This window comes from Sipha flava, unplaced genomic scaffold (genome assembly GCF_003268045.1).
Source record: "Sipha flava isolate LNK unplaced genomic scaffold, YSA_version1 607_pilon_pilon, whole genome shotgun sequence".
Lineage (NCBI taxonomy): Eukaryota > Metazoa > Arthropoda > Insecta > Hemiptera > Aphididae > Sipha > Sipha flava.
Genome location: NW_020273584.1, coordinates 84,859 through 106,493, shown reverse-complemented (window position 1 = coordinate 106,493; position 21,635 = coordinate 84,859). Strand labels below are relative to the sequence as shown.

General features: G+C 32.2%; 2 protein-coding genes across 5 annotated transcripts; both read right to left on the bottom strand.

The window, feature by feature from the left end:
- Positions 1–874: 874 nt before the first annotated feature.
- Positions 875–20,999, bottom strand: LOC112691378 (zinc finger MYM-type protein 1-like). Of its 4 annotated transcripts, XM_025565616.1 has the most exons (8): positions 20,926–20,999; positions 20,000–20,215; positions 3,673–3,762; positions 1,796–2,143; positions 1,652–1,719; positions 1,436–1,594; positions 1,248–1,357; positions 875–1,004 (listed from the first exon to the last, which is right to left on the bottom strand). In XM_025565616.1, the coding sequence occupies exons 4-8, from the start codon at positions 1,827–1,829 to the stop codon at positions 968–970; spliced, it is 408 nt and encodes a 135-aa protein (XP_025421401.1). In that variant the 5' UTR covers positions 1,830–2,143; positions 3,673–3,762; positions 20,000–20,215; positions 20,926–20,999; the 3' UTR covers positions 875–967. The 4 variants fall into 4 exon arrangements, with proteins under 4 accessions (XP_025421401.1, XP_025421399.1, XP_025421400.1 ...); XM_025565614.1 differs by lacking the exons at positions 20,000–20,215; positions 20,926–20,999 and adding an exon at positions 10,938–11,094; XM_025565615.1 differs by lacking the exons at positions 20,000–20,215; positions 20,926–20,999 and adding an exon at positions 4,124–4,153.
- LOC112691363 (protein SPT2 homolog) lies at positions 3,442–14,912 on the bottom strand. Its single transcript, XM_025565596.1, has 3 exons — positions 13,782–14,912; positions 3,673–3,762; positions 3,442–3,561 (listed from the first exon to the last, which is right to left on the bottom strand). Exons 1-3 carry the CDS (start codon positions 14,910–14,912, stop codon positions 3,442–3,444), a joined length of 1,341 nt encoding a protein of 446 aa, XP_025421381.1.
- Positions 21,000–21,635: the final 636 nt, after the last annotated feature.

Genomic DNA, 21,635 nt, shown 5'->3' with positions numbered 1-21,635 from the left:
TCGAATTCAGATGGCTGTAAACTAGCAATATCCGTATTCAATGCAAGAAAGTGTTGTATCTATTTTTGTATCTAACGAGAGCGTGATTTGTAATGGTTACAAGCATGCCAGCTGGTCATAGAGTAATTACTCAATGTAGCCAGCAAATATATTAAAAGTTACGTTTTGATGGGTAGGAAATAAAATTTATTTTTTTGAATTTAATTTGTTTAATTATATCACGGAAAATTAAGTTTTCAAGATATAATCTTGTTAAAAATATAAGTACTTTATACGTATTCAGTGGCGTAACTGAGAATGTTTGATGGGGAGGATCAAAATAAATTTGTAGGGTAAACTTGTGGGGGGCCTTTGCCCCCACGGCCCACACACCCCTTATCTATATTTTGTATAATTTAATAACTCAACACATGTAAATATAATCATTCTATATTACATAACATTATACATTTACAAATATGTTTTAAAATGTTTTAATATTTTACAATATTATGTCCAGATTCCTAGGCTTTTTGGCAAGTTCATCAATGACCTCTTCATTTGAAAATGTAATATCATTATGAATTGCCAACATTGCCAGACCATTAAGTCTTTTCTACAAAAAAAATTAAAACATTTTTCTCATTAGATATTATGAAAATGTATTTTATTAAGCACAAGTGCACAGCTATTATAATTACTAACCTCAGACATACTGTTTCGAAGAGACGTTTTTATCCTTTTAAGACTGGAACACATTCTTTCAGGCGTACTTGTAGAAACAGGAAGTATGTATAGTATTTTTAAAATAAAATGCACATTTGGATAAATATTGGCATTATACACATGTAATGCTTCAATTGCAGTTTTCGGAATATTGTTTATTCGCTCAAGTTTTACCTTCCACAATTTCAATTCTGCAATCGAGTTGTTCACATCCAAAGAAGGTAAATAAAATTCAAGTAATTTTCTAAATGATACCTCCTCATTAGAAGTTAATGTATAGGAAAATAGACTTTGAAATCCTATAAAATATGACATATATACATTATACATAAACTATTAAAGGTTGAATTTAATAATATAGATTGATTATATGAATATTTTATTTCAGTGATTTGTTTTTAATTTTATAAAAACTAGGTACCAATTAAAAATGATAATAATGATTTAATTTAATATGGGTATCTTTAAAAATTTCAGAATGGATTGAAAATCTTTCTCCTAGTTGTTATATAAACAAGTCCAGGTAGGGTATAAATACTGACACTTTGTGGTATTCTTCAACACTTAAATTGGGATCTGGATTTGCTCGATTTACTTGTTGTTTAGATATTCTTTTGGTACTCAAGTCTATATCTATAATTACTGACATCTCCTATTACAAATGTCAAATATAAACATAATTCTTTTCATATAATTCATATAATAATATACTTTATTTTAGTATACTTACTTTTGCAAGCAAAAACAATTTGTGGAATTCAGTATCACAATTTAATCTGATATTTTTTAATACATTTATAATATCTTCAGCAAGGCTTACTGCTTCTCTCAAATCAATTTGTTCTTTTTGTAGCAACTTACACAATGGTAAACCAAAAGAAAAAATCAACTGAAAAAATATTTTATTATAAAATAAAATAAATTATATTTATTAATTACTATTTACTTGTATAACTTGTAAGGATATAAGAAATTCTGAATCAATAGCTTTTAATAGTATATTAGCTTCCGTTGCTGTGGAATCATTCCAATTAGAAATATTTTCTAATGATTCAATTACAAATGCAAATAGTTCAATGAAATCTGTTACCGTATATTAACGCTGCACCCGTCATGTAGCACATAATCTTTTTAAAGTTTTAACCTTAGGATCCTCATTACTATTTTCAATGTTGGTTAAACAAACATTTTGGCGTTTTGGTGTATTAAAGAAGACATAGTACTTTTCGATAATACCTAAGCAGTTTCTAATTGGTTGAATTCCACTTGTAGTTGATACTGCTAAGTTCAGAGTGTGCTGCACAGTGCACATATATAGCTTTAGAATATTCTTTTTTGATAATTGCCTGAACACCTTTATATTGGCCAGACATGTTGCTTGCACCATCATATCCTTGACCATATAAGTAATCTAAATTAATTTCACAACTATTCAGACCTATTTACAAAATATAATAACCATACAATTATTAATTTATTAAAAACATAATATTATTTTAATTTAACGTTGAGTATTGATTCAGCTAAATCACAACTAGTTAAACTGTTAATAGTAATAAATTTCAGGAATCTCTCATGGATACAATCGTTATAGTCAACATATCGAACACACATAGCCGTTTGTTCAATAGTAGAAATATCAGTAGTCTCGTCAACTAAAACTGAGAAACATTTTGAAGCATTTACATTCTTAACTATTTTTCGCAGCATAATGTCCCCACATGCCGTTATGATTTCATTTTGGATTTGAGGAGTTAGGTATTTGTTTCGTCCTTCACTTGTAATGATATGTTTTAATATTTCATCACCATATGCTCTATACTTTAATATGGCTCTAAAGTTGCCTTGATTTAATGAACATTTTACTATAATATGAAAAATTTATATTAAGGTTGAGTTGAATGGTAGCATTATTATATAATATGTAATGCTATAACATTATAAATATTTTTAATATACTATCAATTTTTCCATAATCTTTATGCCCTCGTAGAGCAATTTCTTGACGACCACAAAGTATGACACAATCAATGATTGGAATGAGTCGCTCTCTATTCTCTAGTCGCTCTCTATTCGCCTTCATTTGTTTAATTTTTTAACAAAAAAAAATATCAAAGCAAGTACATACTTGCAGACTTAAGCTAATAAATGATTAAATACCTATCTGTATCCATTCGTTCTACTATAGTTGGCTCTTTTTTTAAATATATTTTTAAAAATTCATCAGATTTCAAAACAGAAAATGTATGGTACTCTAATGCAGAATGATTTCGAAATACCTATCATTTAATTAAAATTATAACAATATAATAACATGTATTCACAGGGAAATAAAATTAAAATTAAAATAATATTAAATTATAAGCGACTAAAAGTTAAAACATTAATATATTCAATAATACCTCTTTAGCTTTTTTCCAACTATCAAATACTTCACTAACCAAATATTATAAAGATTGATTTCCTATTCCACCGGTTTTTGCAAAAACAACACAATGCTTACAATAAGCTCCACCTTCAACTTCCAAATAAACAAGCCAATTGAATTCGTTCAGCCATTTATATTGAAATTTTAAACCTCTTTTTGTTTTTTCATTTAATGGAAATACGTAATTATGATTTGGTAACCATAAATTGGTAAGTACTTACAGGTTTTAGACAAAAAATAATAAAAACAATTACATTTTAGTTTATATTATATTATGATATATTGGTAGGTTTTAACTATAGTTCAGACTAAATCTGACATAAGGCATTAGCATTCGAAAAGCTTACAGTATTTTTTTCTTCGTCTGATAATAAATCACGTTTAATAAACAAAGCAATGTCATTTTTACGAGCATCAAAATGTTCCCTCTAAAAAATTACGAAGCACAATCTAATTTATTAATTTTAATGCAATGTTAGCAGGCAGGAGTCAAGCTACAGGTATAATACCATAGAACGATAGAACAATAGGTACTGTACCTTATTTGTTTCTTGGACAGCTTGAATCAAATTTTTATTTTCAACATGATATTTTTCACGTGATACATCATCAGATTTCTCTATGTTTTCCTTAAATAATAAACAAGAATATGTATAGGTAAAATCGAATTAAATTGTTTTTAAATATTAGTTAGGTATTATTAATTATTATTATAATATTATCATACATTTTTAAATTCTATTTTTTTTTTTAATCAACTCATTTAAATGTTTTATAATAATTAATATGACATAACTAATAGTTATTGAATAAACTGCGGTGACTGCAATTATATTTCTAATAGGTACTTTTTTTAACTGGTGTTAATTTAATTTTGCATAATTTTAGCGCAAGTTGTAATGCTAATTATAATAAGTTGAATACGTCATACATAATATTTAAACATTTAATTCCGGGTCTAATAATGTTTAGTATTTTAAATTGTAATACTTATGTCAGGCCCAGGCTTCTTTTTAAAAAAATTCAATAAAGTACTGCTAGTTGCTGGTAGTTTTCTTTTTATTTGCTCCATTTTGCTTTTAACTTATAAAAATGTAATTGACACTGTGAATATGAGAGAATGACACGGTGTGTATACCTACTGTGTAGCATTTACTGTTTATACGTAATCGCAATAATCAATGTAGATACTTTGTGTCGGCGCGCGTTCTTAGTACCTACTATCTATGGCTATTATTCATTCTACGAAATGAAAATCTTGAAGTTACATTTTTATTATTATATTATGTTTATGGAATGATGGTTTTTCCATTATCGGATTACTTAACTTACCATCTATTATCTATTCATAATTAGGTACAGTGTATGACAACCCAATGTTTATTAATAAATAAGAATTAAAATGAATCAGACCATTTATTTTGAAATCATGCTTATCGTTAACGGGTAAATATTTATATACGGGTAATATTTAAGTATACACAACTTCTAAACTTTTTTTTTTTTTAGTTTCGTAATAATTTATAAATTTTTATTTGAACCATTTGTAGGTATAAGTCAATATATAAATACAGCTCATGGGGGGGATCTATCCCCCATATCCCCCCCGTAATTACGCCCCTGCGTGATATTGTAGTTACATGGATGTAACTCGCGGCAGCACCCCGTACATTTACCCATGCAGTAGCATGCCATATTTAGGGCTAGGGCTTTGATGCAAACGCATCTTTTTCTCTGATGTCCCAACACATAGGTCCGTAAGAAGAATATGTGTTTCAAGTAATACCGATTAATTTAACTATATATGCATTTTTAGTGCATATTTTATCCCTAATTACATAATTACACTACCTATTTTGTTATTATTATGTTACATAAATATAATTAAACATGTTTGGAAACATAATTTTTATAATACAATTTTTAAGCTATAATAAATACATTTTTTATAAAATATACTTTTATATGATTACAAAAAATTGGAACTTGCTTTTATAGTATATATTATAATATAATATTATTATGATTACGTGTCAGACGATTGTAGGGAAATTTTGCAATAGCGATCGGTGCGTATTGTAAGACGACCCGACTATTATATGTACTGAATAAATTTTATTCTTTACAAATATTAATAAATATTTATTTAAAATACATTTAAAACCTTTAAACTTGGATTGTCGTTCGTGAATGAAATACGTTTCCAAAAGAAGAAAACAATGTCAAAAACTAAATAAATTTCAGGCTACTATAAATGTACCATAATAGCATTATGCCATGTACGATATATCTCTATATCTTATAGTTTTATCACAGATTATATTCAGGTTTCATAATTTATCAATCGCGGAACCACGAATTCATTCAATTTGAGTCCGCGACATGCGATCAGCATAGCTTCGGCACGCGCACGTACAAGTTACCATAACCGCGTCACGCGCATGAACGATACAGAACGTAATGTTTTATTTGACAAAATGTACGTACTTTTTGTCAATTCTACAGTCCAATCTAATTATGCGATAATATTTCTGAAAACCGATCCGAATTTGTTACAATGTCTTTTTGAGATCGATCAGTCCACATTTTAAGATTTCTTATTATAATCAGAATAATCAACGTTTGAAAATTTGAAAATGTTCAAACCAAATTTATAATAATTAGGGAGTGAAACTGGGAAATGTGGATTGATCGATCGGAAGTAGACATGAAGCCAAATTCAAATAAGTTTTTGACAAAAGATTGGTATGTTTTAGTTAAAATAACCGATCGTTTGCCATCCGAATGTGTACGATCAACTCGCGTAAGCCGTAAATAAATCGCACGTGATTTAGGGGGTCTCGTTCCGAACCGAGAAGAATCGACGTCGGCCCGGGGGTCGTAAGACTGCCCGTGCACAGACCATCGCTAAATATGTGCGCGTGCGCGGGCGTGCGGATAAATCGACTGGCTCTCCGGAGCCGGGGGTGTGCGATTCGCGCGGAGCCCATATCCGGAATATTATATATTCCCCCGAAACCAATATCTTTTGTCGGCCCCGGCGACGGGGCTCGATGGCTGTAATACATACGAGTGTGGTCTTCTGGCACCGATCCCACTCGGAAACGTCACTCGGAAAGCGCATAACGATTTAAGTGTACGTTGGGTACGTTCGGTGTGACATGGCGTATTTTAGGGGGAAGGCGAAGGGGCGACCCCCCCTGAATCCGTATTTAAGGAATTGATTATACGTGAGATACACATTTCAAATTTTTTTTAATGTGAATAATTGTATAACGAAATCAAATTACACGTTGCTGTGAATAGTGAATTGGGCTCTTGTCGGGTCCCATACTTAGTGAAAAATCAAATAAAACACAAGCGTAACTTTCAAAACATAGACTCAAGGAAAGAACTAGATAAAAGTCGATTCTAAGTGGATCCGGCATTAGATTAAAAAAAAAACCTACATATTATTAAGGATTCGTCTGATTTAAATATTACCAAAAATTTAACTTGTAAATTTTGAATTTGAATTGAAGAAAAAATCTGAGTCCCCCTCCCCTAGAAGGAAGTCTAAATATGCCCCTGTGATGTGATGTGTGTGATGTGCATGCATCAATGGGTGGCCAAACGGTCGATCATCGCGATCCATAACCACGTCGATCCTCGGCACCAGAGCAGCGTTTAATGGGGGGCAATTGCTCCGAGGCGGAAAATTTTTGAGAATATATAATTATAATTTTTCTTGTACGAATGTGTAACTTATTGGTATAATACATATTATTTCGCTCATTAATACCATGAAAAAGCTGTAGTCCACTGCCTGTTACGAGGTGATAAGTAAAGAGCGGATTTTTAGGTTCTTAAAAGCTTAAAATATGATGTTAATATACTCTAGAAAAACCTTAAAATAATCTCTAAATATTCCTTGTAAATATACTTGTAAATATACAGATAATATGTTCTAAAAAAACTCTAAAATATTCTCTAAATATTCCTTAAATTTGTAAATATGCGATAATATGATTTTTTTTTCTTAAATAGTTCAATAAAAACATTAAATTACTGTTATGGGCCATTCCTTTGGTAACAGGTAAATTATTTAAATATAAAAATTTAAAACAGTTCATACATAAGAGTGTATATATAATAAAATTATATATAAAAAACAAAATAGTTAAATAAAAACAATGAACAACTTGTATGCACCATTCCTCGATAAAAGATAAATTATTTAAATGGAAAAAATGGATAACAGTTCCATGCATAGGAATATAAATATAACAATCAAATTTTTTTTCCTAGAAAAATCACAACTCGAGAAATTAATAAAATATGCTTTTTTGTGAACAATAATTGAATATATTCAAAAGTATAAAAATTAGGTTAAATATTCTCTAATGTCCAAAATATGCTAAAATATGCAAAATAAATGTTTTCCTATGAACTCTATAATGGATAAATCGTTCACATTTTTTATCCTTGTAAATCTGCATATAGCCAATAAAAATATATAAAAACCTAAAGATCCGCTCTCTAGTGATAAGAATTAAGAACTTGTTCTAACTGTACTGTTATCGTACACACTATTTTCGTTATTCTCTTCCCTTTTTTACTCGAAAATAGTCGGTTACAAGTAAATCGTTATCGTATTTTATTTCGGCAGTCGGCACATTGCACCGTTAGATGCGTAAACATATTTTCAGTTTGACAATCAAAATATTATTTCGATAATAACGATTGTAATGAGTGTTACCTGCATTAATATGAAATGGGTAACAATATTTTTTTGCCAATAATGTCACACGAACGAATTGGAACGGTGCAGGGTACAAAAAGGCGGCAAAAGAAAGACTAGAATAAACCGATAATTTGCTCAGAACAATTAATAGTGTGGTGTATATAAATTTGAATTGTTATTTTCTTAAATGCGGCATATTTTAATTTGCCCCGGGGCGGCTACACAGCTGGCACTGCTCGGCGATGTTGCAATTATTTTTCTTTTTGTTTTTTACACTCGTTATGTTCGTATAACAATAACGTCAACAACAACTGCTGATCCCGACAAATTATATTCAATAGTTTTTCGATCGACGTTGGCGTTTTACGGAAAAATAAACATTTTTCCGGTCCAGCTCCGTACAACTTAAAGTAATTAGGCCATACGTCGGATTAATGCAGATTAAGTTTGTTCCTCGGCTTGGCTCTTTCAAAATTTTGGAATATTAATACGTCGTAACCCATATGCTCTAGAAAATAAAGTGTTGATCCTTTGAAAAATCATTTGTTTCTTGTTTATTTACGTACCACATTACTTTCCGTATTAAAATGGAAATATTCAAAGCGTAGGCAAAACCGGAATATGTAAATTAGATTGTGTCAAAAGTTGTACCCTCGGGATCAAATTTTAAGGACAATGGTCTATTTAATTATGTATAATATCCATATTAAGTTGTCGTATTTTATCGGCGAGGCACATTTGCGGTTTCTTGGTCTGGAGAAAAGTCCGAAATCGACCTTTGCACGGTGGAGTTTAACATTAAAACACGCCTCCGCTAAAATGTTCGATTGCCAATTCGAGCTATTTAACGAGAATGTCGGTTTCTTTGTTTTGTTCGAGAAATCCTATTTGTGAATGATCGTGATGCTATCGTCACTAGTCGGTTTCTGTTTCGTCTCTTTACTTCGTTTGGGGTCATACCGAAGTTAACTTATGCTGTAGACGAAAAAATACTATTGGCCGTTTGATACGCGTGGACACTTCAACTTCGATCTGACACCGCGTGTCGGCAATCGACCCAGCCGAAGCAAAAACCACATAACGAGGGTCAACGACCATAAGATTATTGTTAACATAATGATATATTGTTCCGTCACATTCTCTGAAATAAAAACCGTTGCATGCATTTTCAAGCTATTTTCTCTGTCTCCGATATAATAGTGATCAAGCGTTAAAATTGTTTTCTGAACGCAGTATCGTTGCATCATTGAACAAAGGTTTTTTTTTGCCTTTATCAATATTGAACTACATAAACGGTACGTTATAATACATTTCAATATGACTTTGATGTAAATGTTGAGTAGATTTTAATTTTACATTATAGGCCGGAGGGTGGTTTAGTCACACTGATTTGCAGTTTCGCCTTTGATTCCTTAACTTTTCAGCGGGCGCGCCATTATTTGAAACAAGAGTAGTCGCGCGTTGTACATTTTACAACAGTCCTAATATGTTGAGATAATCGTACATATTATATCTAATATAAAAAAAAATAAAAATGTATATATTACATAGTGATATAAAACAATATTAAAAAATTTTTGTTTTTATTACCACCACAAAAATAAAAATTACTAAATAATAACTCAGGTACACTGAACGACGCGTTTTGTGTTTTACGTGGGTATACGGAATGGCGCGTGTTGTGTTTTGCGACAATACTATCAATACTTCATCGATTCTCTGCAATAAAGTGAACTGAAACACTCAAAAATAGTCTAAAACGTAGAAAATAACATTTCGGAGGAATACCCATGACCACCGACAAGATAAAAATAGAATATAAGTTGAATAAGCAAATAGATATAAAATTGTTGCATTATTTACAACAGCGCGCCCGCTGGAAGGTTAAGACACGCTATATCTACATTTAATCGTGTCTGGCTTTTAGATCCAAATCGACAAATAGTGTGTCAAATAGTTGTCGTTCCCGATCACCGCGAATTGCTTTCAACAACAATAAAATTAACATAGTTATGATGAAAATGATTGTTGAAGTGTTTGATTTACGAACACGGCTAATCACTAGGTACACGATCGCTCCTAATCTACTCGAATACATTTTTCGAATGATTATTTTTCCCATTTTATTGATTGAAAATTACATTTTTCTGATTTAAAACAATTTGTTAAGCAGCGAATGGGCTTAGATGATGCGGAGTCCTTTGTATATTTCATACACCTCTTTACCCGGCACTGATCCCTCGTATAATATTTTAGTATAATAATAAACTATACGTCGTACGTTGGAAAGAAAAATTACAAGTTAGCAAAATCGTAAGATAGGCAACTAACTAATCATTCGCATTGATGTGCGTTTCAGGCGTGGAGAAAGTTTAGTTGCCTATCGTCCGAGAAACTAAAACGGTAAATTTCAGTTCTAAATCAGGCCGTTAGCGGATGTAATTTTTTTACCAAAACTGGATGTTGTTTTTAATTTTTTCCAAATTGAAAGATGACTAATGGCTAGTTATTTTTTGTTCAAAAATCATTTAAAGTAATAGTAGTAATAAAAGGGGGTTTCTGACTCCATTTTTTACAATTTTAAAATATATCAAGGAGGTTTCTGAATTATACTGAGATATACTATATTGTAATACTAAATAATTTTAATAATTTATTAAAATAACTTGCACAATTAATTTAAGACTTTATAATGAAAATATTAATTTGGTATGAGATATTAAAAATGTATACAAAAACGGACAAATTATTGAATCACTGGTACATAACGAACTAACACTTATATAATAAAAAATGACTGTAAAAAATGTATAAATAAAACAATATTACAATATAGTATATCTCAGCCCCATGATATATTTTAAAATTGTAAAAAGTGGAATTAGTAGCCCTCTTTAATTACTACTAATAATTAATTTAAATCAACAATCAGTTGGTCTCGTTTTAAACCTTTTGACGGGCACGATACTAATAGAGTAGTGTAAAATCAATAAGCTTACAAATAATATAGCGCTTGCATAGCCATTGTTTTTCTTTTCTCACGAACAATTATTTTTATTATAACACTGATCAAATACTTACTAACATAATAGTTGTTGGGCGATCCTGATGAATTTATTAGAATCAAAAAACTCGTTTCAAAATGTAACTCTAGTTAATAATCTGCGTAGGTATATATTAAACTGAAAAAATGTGCATACAATCATATAATTTTCAACTAGAATACGTTATTATCTGACTTTCGTGAATTTGTACTGTCAGTTGTACATGTCTACATGTAGTATTTCTAATCTAACCGAAATGAGATTACAATGTTTCCTATCAGTTGGGGGAGGGGAATTTGTCTTATAAAGGGCTAGAATTTAATAGTTTCGGATATGAAAATGTAATATTACAAATAATAGTGGTTCCATTTTTTCTGCGATCGCGTGATGAGAAAAATATAACTTCAGTCATCGTTCATTAGCCATTAAGCGTAATATCACTACATACGTAGTTTATTCGTTCTGTATATAATGTAGCAGATAAAATATAAAATTATCTTATTTTTTAAATTTAATGCATTTGTAATTGGTAATTGGCTCGACGTGCATAATGCATCATATAGTTTTGTACATACTATATATAACGCAGTATAACAAACATTATTTGTCCATTGGTTTAGTCCTAATTTTATGGATTCATATATTTTCCGTGCGTTTAAACAACAATTGTTACTCGTTTAAGATATATAATATTTATCCATCGTAACAATCTATATCGATGCGTTTCAAATTGTATAGAGATATAGAATGTAATAAATAGTCTCTGTTTGCCAGAGTGTATACAGATGTATATTTACATTCTATACAACGTGTGCGCGCGATGAAAAAACTTGAACGTGGACGTGCTCATATTGATCCGGGGGATGCTTCACGCTGACTTACCACCGGAGTATGTGCAGTGCGTTAGATTGAGATTCGATGTTTCAGCTGAAAAGTTGTAAGTGTATACAACCTACGGCTATGCGATGTATTATACGGTCGTCATGCTGTGGTAGTAATAGATGATTCTAAAAGGTTTTTTTTTTTTTTAAATGGGTTTTTTTTATGCTTTCATAAAATAACTGAGTATATATATACTTCGAGTTTTTAGTCGTTGTAATACGCTTGTCAATATGCTAGTTCATCGAAGTCGATTTCATATAATGGGTTATTCAAGATTCTTGGAACTTACGATGGGTATACCGAACTTTGAAAACACAAAAACGCATGTATCGAGAACCACGAGTAATAAATACCGAGCCAAACACTGCATGGACTTATGTTAGGAGAACACAAGTATTAAATCGCTTTTAACTTGGCTTTTACCTTGAAAAAATGTCCAAGTCTCGAAAAACTTTAAGTTATTGGTAATTATTATTTATTTATTTATTTTTGCGTATCTCTTTTTTTTTTTTTTTTTTTTAACTCGGGGCCACCTGTTATATTATTTGAAACATGTTTCAACTTTCATGTCACCATATTAATATAGTATTGTTTCGTTTATGGTGTAGATATAGGACGAACTTCAGACATCAAAATGCAATGTAAACGACACAACGCGAAAAACGTAGTTTGTTTATTACTTTGGTCTAATAGCCAAAAATATATCGTTCGTACTTAAATTAATCGTTTTTAGCCCATAATGTCCAATGTTTAACGTTACGGTTTTATTGCCGAATTTAGTCGAGTTAATACGGTAATAAAATTCGTTAGAGACGATGGGAAAAAACTCGAACCGTCGCGCTGTATAGTACCTCCGTGAACGATTTTTTTTCAAAACAAACGTCATGTGTATATACATATATTAATATACACCACGAACATTTAATCACGAATCAGGGATAGGATATATGCGTAATCGACCATTACGGTACTTTCGAGAGAAAAAACACCTATAAAGTGACGCAGTGATTACAAAGGCACACTTCGGGTGCGTATATATTTGGAGCAAGTGGAGTGAATCCGACTCGACTTGTAGGGTTTTAGAGAAAACGCTGACCAAGCTTTCTTCCGCAGCAAACAAATCGTATTGTAAAAAACATTTTTTTGAAAAACGATATTTTTTTTTTTTGTTAAAAAATGATCTCGCACGGCCCTACGTATATATATATATATTTATATTTATACATTTTGATGAAATTTGACTATCCGCAGAGCGGTTTACGTCACTGACTAAGACATTTGTCGTTTTCAAATCGATTCACGTAAGCTGGATTTATGCAAACTAGTTAGCTGAAACTAGTTACTAGTGCCGTAGTCAAATACTTGATCTTGTGAGGCTTTAAACTTTTTCGGTTTAAGTATAGTGTTATTATTATTGGATAATTAATTGGCAAAATATTAATAAAACATTTAAATGCACTTTATAGACTGGGTTATATATTAGAAAATTGAATTTTTCATCTTACTCGAAAAAAAAAAGATCCGACGTTTGGGCGGTCGGTGCACGTGTTTCCTCGTACAGCCTCCTCGAAGCTACGGTCACGGTCATCACGATTTATTTTATATAATTTTAATGGAAAAAAAAAAAAAAAAGTTCAAAACACGGAATATTAAAATATACGGAAAGCCGGTCATATCTGCGCCGACGGCCACCGTCACGCCGTTCGCCACAGTGTGTTCGCGTTCCGGACACGTTTCCGCTCACCGCTCATAAAATACACACCGGCGAAACGACTATTAGTCGGTGCCTTATTACGCACTCGCAGATGCATTAGATTATAAGTGTACGTATATTTTAATAACATATAATAAGTATTGGACACCGGATGAGGTGGCGCAGCGAATCTCTCTCCGTATTTCTCTCTGAAAGCGAAAACGCGTTGTTGTTTAGTGATCTGATCGTCAACGGTGGCGGACGGACGGTCCGAAACTAATAAAATACGCCCGCGGTTTTCCTAACGCCACCGCTGTGGACGGTCGTCGGACTACGTGGTTCGTCGAAAGGTGCAGCGGCCGCGGCGGAGTTGCCAAATAACTCCTTCGTAGCCGCGAACGCTTTCGACTCCGTTCTGGTGCTAAAGGCAACAACGCACCGATCGTTTCCAGTGCTGCTGCGTGGGCTTTTGTCGTTCGCCGCAACGATGCGCCCGCCATCGGCGTCCGCACGGCCTTTGGTTTTCGGGCCGCTGCAGGATCGATTGGCTCTCGATCCCGCGCCCGCCGTTTCCGGCGTTAAAACCGTACGCCCGCCGTCCAGTCCTTCCGGTAGCACATCCTGTCGTGCGCAGTCAGCCCGATGGACGTCCGGTCCGTCCGGGACCACGTCGTTGGGTCTGTCGTCGCGGGAAGCATTATCCGTACCGACGTCCGCCACCGGACCGACAAGACCGCCAAGGCCCGCGCGTGCAGCTGACTCTGACCGTCCGTTACGTTGCGGACCCGTCAACGACCGAGGCACAACCGGTACCCTCGCGGTCAGGTCAACGCCGCCGCAGTCGGGGTCGCCGATCAACGACAACGACATCCGAGAACCCGCCGTGGAATGCATCACGTTAACTCCTCCGACTGTTACGGCCGTACTGCTGTTACTTGTTCTACCGCTTCCACCTTTATCACTGCTGCTGCTGCTGACCCGAGTACGTGTACGACCGGCCGGACGACCACTTGGGCTTTGACCGTTCGGACGGATTCTTGGACCGTTCGGACGTGACGTGATCGCGCGATTCGTTTTCAGCGACTTCCTCGTTTTCAGCAACGGCGAACCACGGGGACTATCCCTCGAGCCGTTCACCGCTCCTTCGTGGTCGGCATTCGCACGTGTCGGACACGGTGATAGGGCTGCATGGTAAGGTCGGAAGAACTCGTTCAAAACCGTCATGTCCGCGTTCGTCAAGTCCATGCCGGACGTCAACACTTCCCTTGGAACGCCGAAAAACAAATCCAATCTGTTCCGGAAAACTCGTTCCAAACTGCCGTTGCACCGAGGCTCTTTAAACTCGACGTTCTTACGCACTAAATCGTTCACTTCGAGTATTTCCTTTTCTATTGTTCGTAAAAGTATGCCGACAATCGATTCTCGGCGCTCGTCCATTCCGAGAGTTCCGTACGTTTTAACGGTAAAACATATTAAAAGAATTACAGGTCTTACTATGTTCATTGTTTTGAGGTATAACGCACACATTAAACCTGCTATTCATCTACTGTTAAAACTGCAGCAAAATAAAATAAAGAGTAAAAAAAAAATATTGATTTTTGTTAATTATTAACGTTATTTATTAACTATTAGGTATGTTATATAGGTCGATAAAATAACTTAAGTAATTTCGAAATTAATATATGGCTGCGTACTCATAGTTTTTGAGTAAAACGAGTGACTATGTACCTCATGTGTAGCAAAAGTTTTGTCTTTGTATTTCAACTTCCTGGTTGTAAATTATCCATCAATAGTTCCGCGTACCTTTAAATAGGTAGTTGGACACAGAACTAACTGGGTTCCCTTAATATCTAAGGCTAAAAATGCAGTACATTTGGCCTAAGCTACTACATTAATTTTTAAAGTTTGAATTTCTCAGAAAAACTGATTATAGTCCTCAATACTAGGGATTGCTATTTAATATTAAACAGGCTTTCTTTCAAAATCGATTTTTGAATGTGACGATTTATTGCGTCGTTTAATAAATTTTTTTTAATATATTTCACCGTAAACTCTTTTATCTAAAAGTATAGTAATTTGTTCTATACCAACCTACTATGAAGCTTACATCACAACATAAATTATAAGACTGTTAAATGTTATGGAAAAATTTAAATTGCGTTAAGAAAACGTAAATAATAAAAATAAATAAATTAATAAAAGTAAATAATGTTATATGTATATGTGTACCTGTGTTCTCTTTATTTTTTCCATTAATTATATTTATCAGTTCGTCTGGAAAATATTGTAGGTACAATGAGCTAACAAAAAAATAAATGAGTAACAAAAAAAAAAAAAAATTAATAGTAATAAATGAAATATTAATTTGGCTTGAACGAATTGAAGTTGGAACTTATTGCAAATTATAATTACTTGTACTACATATATAACAATATATACGTATAATTTTGATAAAATTTACAACGCAACGCGTAGCAACATAACAATTTTAGGAGTTACACGAAGACGTTATAAAATTAAAGGATAACGAAATATTTAAAAGTATAATATTCAATATAATAAGTAATAATAACTATTAAGTGTGTAAATATTTGTTGAATACAACGATAAATCTTCCTAGAGTACATTTGGAAATCAATAAGCTGTTAAAATTGATTTCAACATTTTGAAGAATATTTTGTTTAATTATAGTTCTTGGAGAGAGTTTTCGATTTCTTAGATATTTCAAAGAATTTTGGAGAAAAAATAGCACTTCTTATAATAAATTTCAATCATATTTTATTATCTATTCGATTGTAAATACCTATGATGCATGAGCAAAATACATACATAATAGGTACATCATAGAAACAATACATTATTATTAGGTAACGCATATTGTTTTGCGGTCAAATTTTCGTGATAAGTCGTAAGGTTATTGAGAAATATAATAATTTTATACTTGAACATAAATATACACAGATAAGTTAGAATTTCTTAACTCACATTACACATTGCAATATAATGCTCTCTCCTGTTGTGTTTATGTGTATTCAATATTTCGTACATTTAAACGTGTTTCAGTTTACGGTTTTAATTTGGTAAATAAATAAATATTATAAAAGTTTTAATTTCTTTAATACCCATTCAACCAGTTTCCTCGTGATATGAAATATTTCGAGCCAAAACAGTATTTTTTTCAACGTTATAAATTTAATTTACGATTCTTTAAATTGAAAAGTAAAACCATCGCGCATTGCACACACCAATTAACCATCTCCGTGCATTATTTTATTTCTGCTATTCACGTAGCTATTTAATAAAAAACTTTTTGTTATTATTTAATATTGAAAATCTATGTAACATAATATTTTAACATATCGGGACGAATTTCGCCGCCCGTGATTTTAATAATATTTGCAGCAACATCCATCGCAGTTTGCTGGCAGACGTACGTATGCTTCGCACGTGTACGTTTTAAGGTTCTATAAAAAAACGCATCTACGCATCTCTGTTTACTTTTGAACTCTTATCTAATAATTCGCTTAGTTTGTGTTAGAATGTTTATGTGTATAAATATATGTGTATGTACATTAATTCAATCGGAACACAAACATAAACCTTTATCGCGCTATACCTTACTCGGTGATTCTAAATAATTTCCGATGGATAAAGTTGGCTATGCGCGCAAGGAGTTATCTGAAAGTGTATTTACTACAGTGCATTATAATATATAGTTTGGTGCTCTGAATAATATTTTTAACTCTCGAAACTTGTTTTAAACGTGTAAAACTTTCAGTACCTCCTTGGTCCACATCAATAAACACGCGCGCGCGCATAAGCAATATACATGGGTATAATATAGGTATATCAGGGTGGTTCCTACTTATGAAAAAAAACAGTTTTTTAATTTTCTTAAGTCAGGATTCCCCCTCCATTCTATTTGATACTGTATAAAGATAATTTAAGTAGGATTTGATGATAATGACTCACTCCCTTTTTCGTTCCTCAAGATGGTTGAAAAATTACAGAAGTGCATTTCTGGTTTTTTCAGTTTTACTTTTATATAATGTTTATCATATCTAAATCTTATATATTTATATAAAATTTCTTCAAAAAATGTTGTTTGTAGTAATATATCGTAATTAATAGTTAATTTTCTAATCTCGAAACAAATTATAATATCACCGAATTGATTTTTTTTTTTTTCATTTATACGATTAATATTTAATATTATGTATAGTCTGATTATAGAACAGGTGCATTTATTAATATCTGCAGCAGAAAGTTTTCAGGTTCATTATTTGGAATTTACTAAAAAAGGTCTAAATGAAATAAATAAACTATTATATGAGCACATGAACATTTTCGCAGTCATCTGAAGATATTAAATCTGCATTATTTGATCTCCAATGGAATGATGTAGTTGTACACTGGGATTTTAAATTATTGAAAGAAGTAAAGAAAATATAAATCGATATCCTGTAATTGTTTATACTTCTAATGTAGAAAAACTCTTAGGAGTTCCTGCTTTATAACAAGTACTGAAAAACAAGTATCTTCTTTAGAGTTCGATTTATTACGAGATTGGGACTTAGCAGATAAAGTTCAAGCGTTTGTATTTGACACCACAGCGTCCAACAGTGGTTAGTGTGCTTTTAGAACAATAATTAAACGTGATATTATATTTTTTGGGTGTCGTCATCATATATTTTAATTGGTTTCGCAAGCATTTTTGAAAAATAACTAGAAAAATACAGATTTAAGTAGATTTGGAATACGAGTATATTGTAATTTTCATAATTTTCATAATGATGCTTGAAATGAAAATGAAATGTCTTCATTCTGTATACAAAGATTAAACAATGATTTTCCCAGCGATGACTACAGAGAAATTCTCGAACGGGTTTTAATATTTCTGGGAGGTTCACTCTCCTGTGGGGTTAAATTTCGACAACCAGATGCCTATAATTTGGTATGATGGATAACAAAAGCTATATATTGTCTTAAAATTTTATTAATTAATAATAAATTTAAAATTACTATAAGATAATAAATGCATTCAAAGAATTATTTTGATTCATAGTTAAAAGATAGATTCAAGTGTGGATCAAAACTCCAAATTTACTAATAACTCTATGAATGATTTAATACTTTTTGAAAAAATATATGTGTTACAATAATGGATAAAATAAATTAATCAACAATTTGTGGTATTTGAATGAGAAATTTGCTGTGCTTTCTATATTTGACGACTGTGTTAATAATGTAACAAAATATCGTATAGCAAAAAAAAAAAAATGTAGTAGGAAAGAAACAAAACTGTAACAATAAAAATAACAAAAACGCAAATGAAAAATCGAAAAAAATTGAATTTAAACTGATTAAAACATTCTTTAAAAAAATATTTTTATTTTGATTTTCTGACAAATAAATAATAGAAAGTATTTGAACGGTTTCAAAGTTCTGATTAATTATTACGTGAAGGCTCAAATTCATGGTACTCGTATAGATGAATTTAAAAATCGTTGACGATGCAATAGAAAGAGGTGTCAAGTTGATGGAGGAATATAATCAAAAATTTAGCAAAATTGAAAACTAGAAATAATATACGTCATTAGTAAATATATTCTACATAGATTAAACTAATTATTGAATTATAAATATCTAACAATTTGTGAAATTCACTGGTTGTACAAGAATATTGTAAAACATACTCTAGATGTAGCTGTGAAATCGAAAAAAAAATATGAATATTAATTTTACTGACTTATTTTGTATTGTTTTGTAATTGCACGAGTTCTTTCTTTTTTATAATTTCGAAGAAAACAAGTTATAGATATTTCATTGAGATACGTTTCATTACAACCAACAACATTTTTTGGAGATATATATGCTAAATATTATATGAATTCGATTGTAACAATAAAACTATCAATCTAATGATATTTTTACTCATGACCTTATCCATAGACAATTAAATTTAAAATAATTTATAGATAATATTATTCTCTTTAATAAAGTTCGAGTACATTTTCATTCTATGTATTATAGTTTTAGAGTTTAATTCAAAAAACCAGAAATGCACTCTCTTCAGTACCTAATTGTTCAATCATCTTGAGTCACAGGAAGGGAGTGAATCATCATCAACAAATTCTAAATAAATCACTTTTAATAGTATCAAATGCACAGTGTACTCATAATTTAATCGCCATTCAGTGTGAATTTATATTGCTCAGTCATGTGTTAGGTGATGTAGGCGTCCGATTTTCGTTCGGTTAGTATTACAATACCGATAGTGAATTATAATAATACACATACGCGCGTATATCCTGCAACGATGCTGGTACAATCGTGCACACGTCATCGCAGCGCTATAATTACTGTTGGTATCACTTGTCGGTTAACGTGGCTTCAAAAGTATTAACAGTATAATATGCAACGTAGAAATTCGTCCGATTAATCATATCGTGTGCAGTCGATCGTGAATCGTCGCCATTAATATCCCTTAAGGAACGCACACGGATAATATATGAACGGCTTACCTGTTTCGGTGCACCGCGTACGTTTCACGGTGAGTGTGCACGAACGCGACGATGATGATTTCCTCGGGATACTGCGCGGTTTATTAGGCCACTGGAAACCAGTTTCACCATGGATCCATGTTGATATCAGAAATTCATTTTTAAACAACTACGTTTCCGTTGTTGTTCATCCCACGTATATTACACATACACAATGCTATCACGAAGTTCCAGAGTCTGTAAAACGTTTTCGTTTCGTTCAAATTAATTACACCGATATTTTATATTATTTACAAACACTATACAGAAGTGTGTCGTATGTGTGTGTGGATTGTACATAGTATTTTTTGTGCGATATACGTTTTTGTTGTTATTAATTTCAGCCTTTCGACGTTAAAATTGGTACTAAAGGTATATCGAAATGAAATGCGCGTACAGCTTAAAAAAGAAAATTCATATTTAAAATTTTTTTGTAAGCGCAATGGTTGCGGTCGGGGGAAAAAAATACAAAACGAATACGTCTTAATAATATTGTAGTGTGTGTTATTCGGAAGGGACGGCTCGTTCAAAGTGGTTAGACGGGACCATATTTTAGAAAATAATTGCGGATGGGAACAAAAAATAAATGATGTGTAAACAACGTTGCTGCGTAAAATTACACTTGATCAAATGCGTTTTTCAGAGTTCTGTGGACTTCGGACGGATATAAACTTTATTACGGAAAGTTTAATCTGCTAAAGAAGTATAGTTACTCTTATTTTGTAATCTATGACTATCTTTGCCGATCTAAACAACTCATAGGTACAGTATATAATACAAAGTTAGCCAACCCTCGTGTACCTAAAATTAATTGTAATTACTATCATTTGATTCTTAATCAACCTCGAAATGTTGTCACGGAATATTTCACTGCAGAATTTGATTAAGGCAAATTTATATATACGTACACGTCATTATGATTTAAGCCCCTCATGGATACGGCTGCAGAGAATATACGTGCGAACACACCCGACGACAAAACTATTTACGCGTATACTAAATGAAATATCTTTTTCCTTAATTGATTTTGAACGAAGTAGCGTATAGCGTATAGCAGCCCATCTCACGCAGGTTACGGATATCCTTCTCTTTCTCATCTACCTCCTTCTCCTCCTCCTCCTAGCATGCGAATAACTCGTCGGTCCTTTTATTGGACATTACCGCACGGACGAACAATGTTCTTGAAAGTTAGCTTTTAACGTTTCATGTGCGATCGATTTTTCAGTTGGACAATACGTTTTGATGTTGTTTGTTATGTTATATATATATATATATATATATATATATATATATATATACAGGGCTTATATACTTATATATATATATAACATAGGGCTGCACTGTTAAATTTATGAACACACAAGTATCATATCATTCATTGGTATATGATTTACGCCTATAATATAACATCGAAAAACCGACCACGTAATAGTCATATATTAATATATAGCCGTGCCTAGGTGGCTAACAAATACGGTAAATTTTTATAAAATCCATTAGACGGCGTAATGTTGCGGCGCGTCTCGCCTGTATTAGGGTCGAAGATACATTACGGCCATAAATACAATTTGTGCGCCCCATGCACATCAACGGCAACGGATACACGCGTTGATAAAAC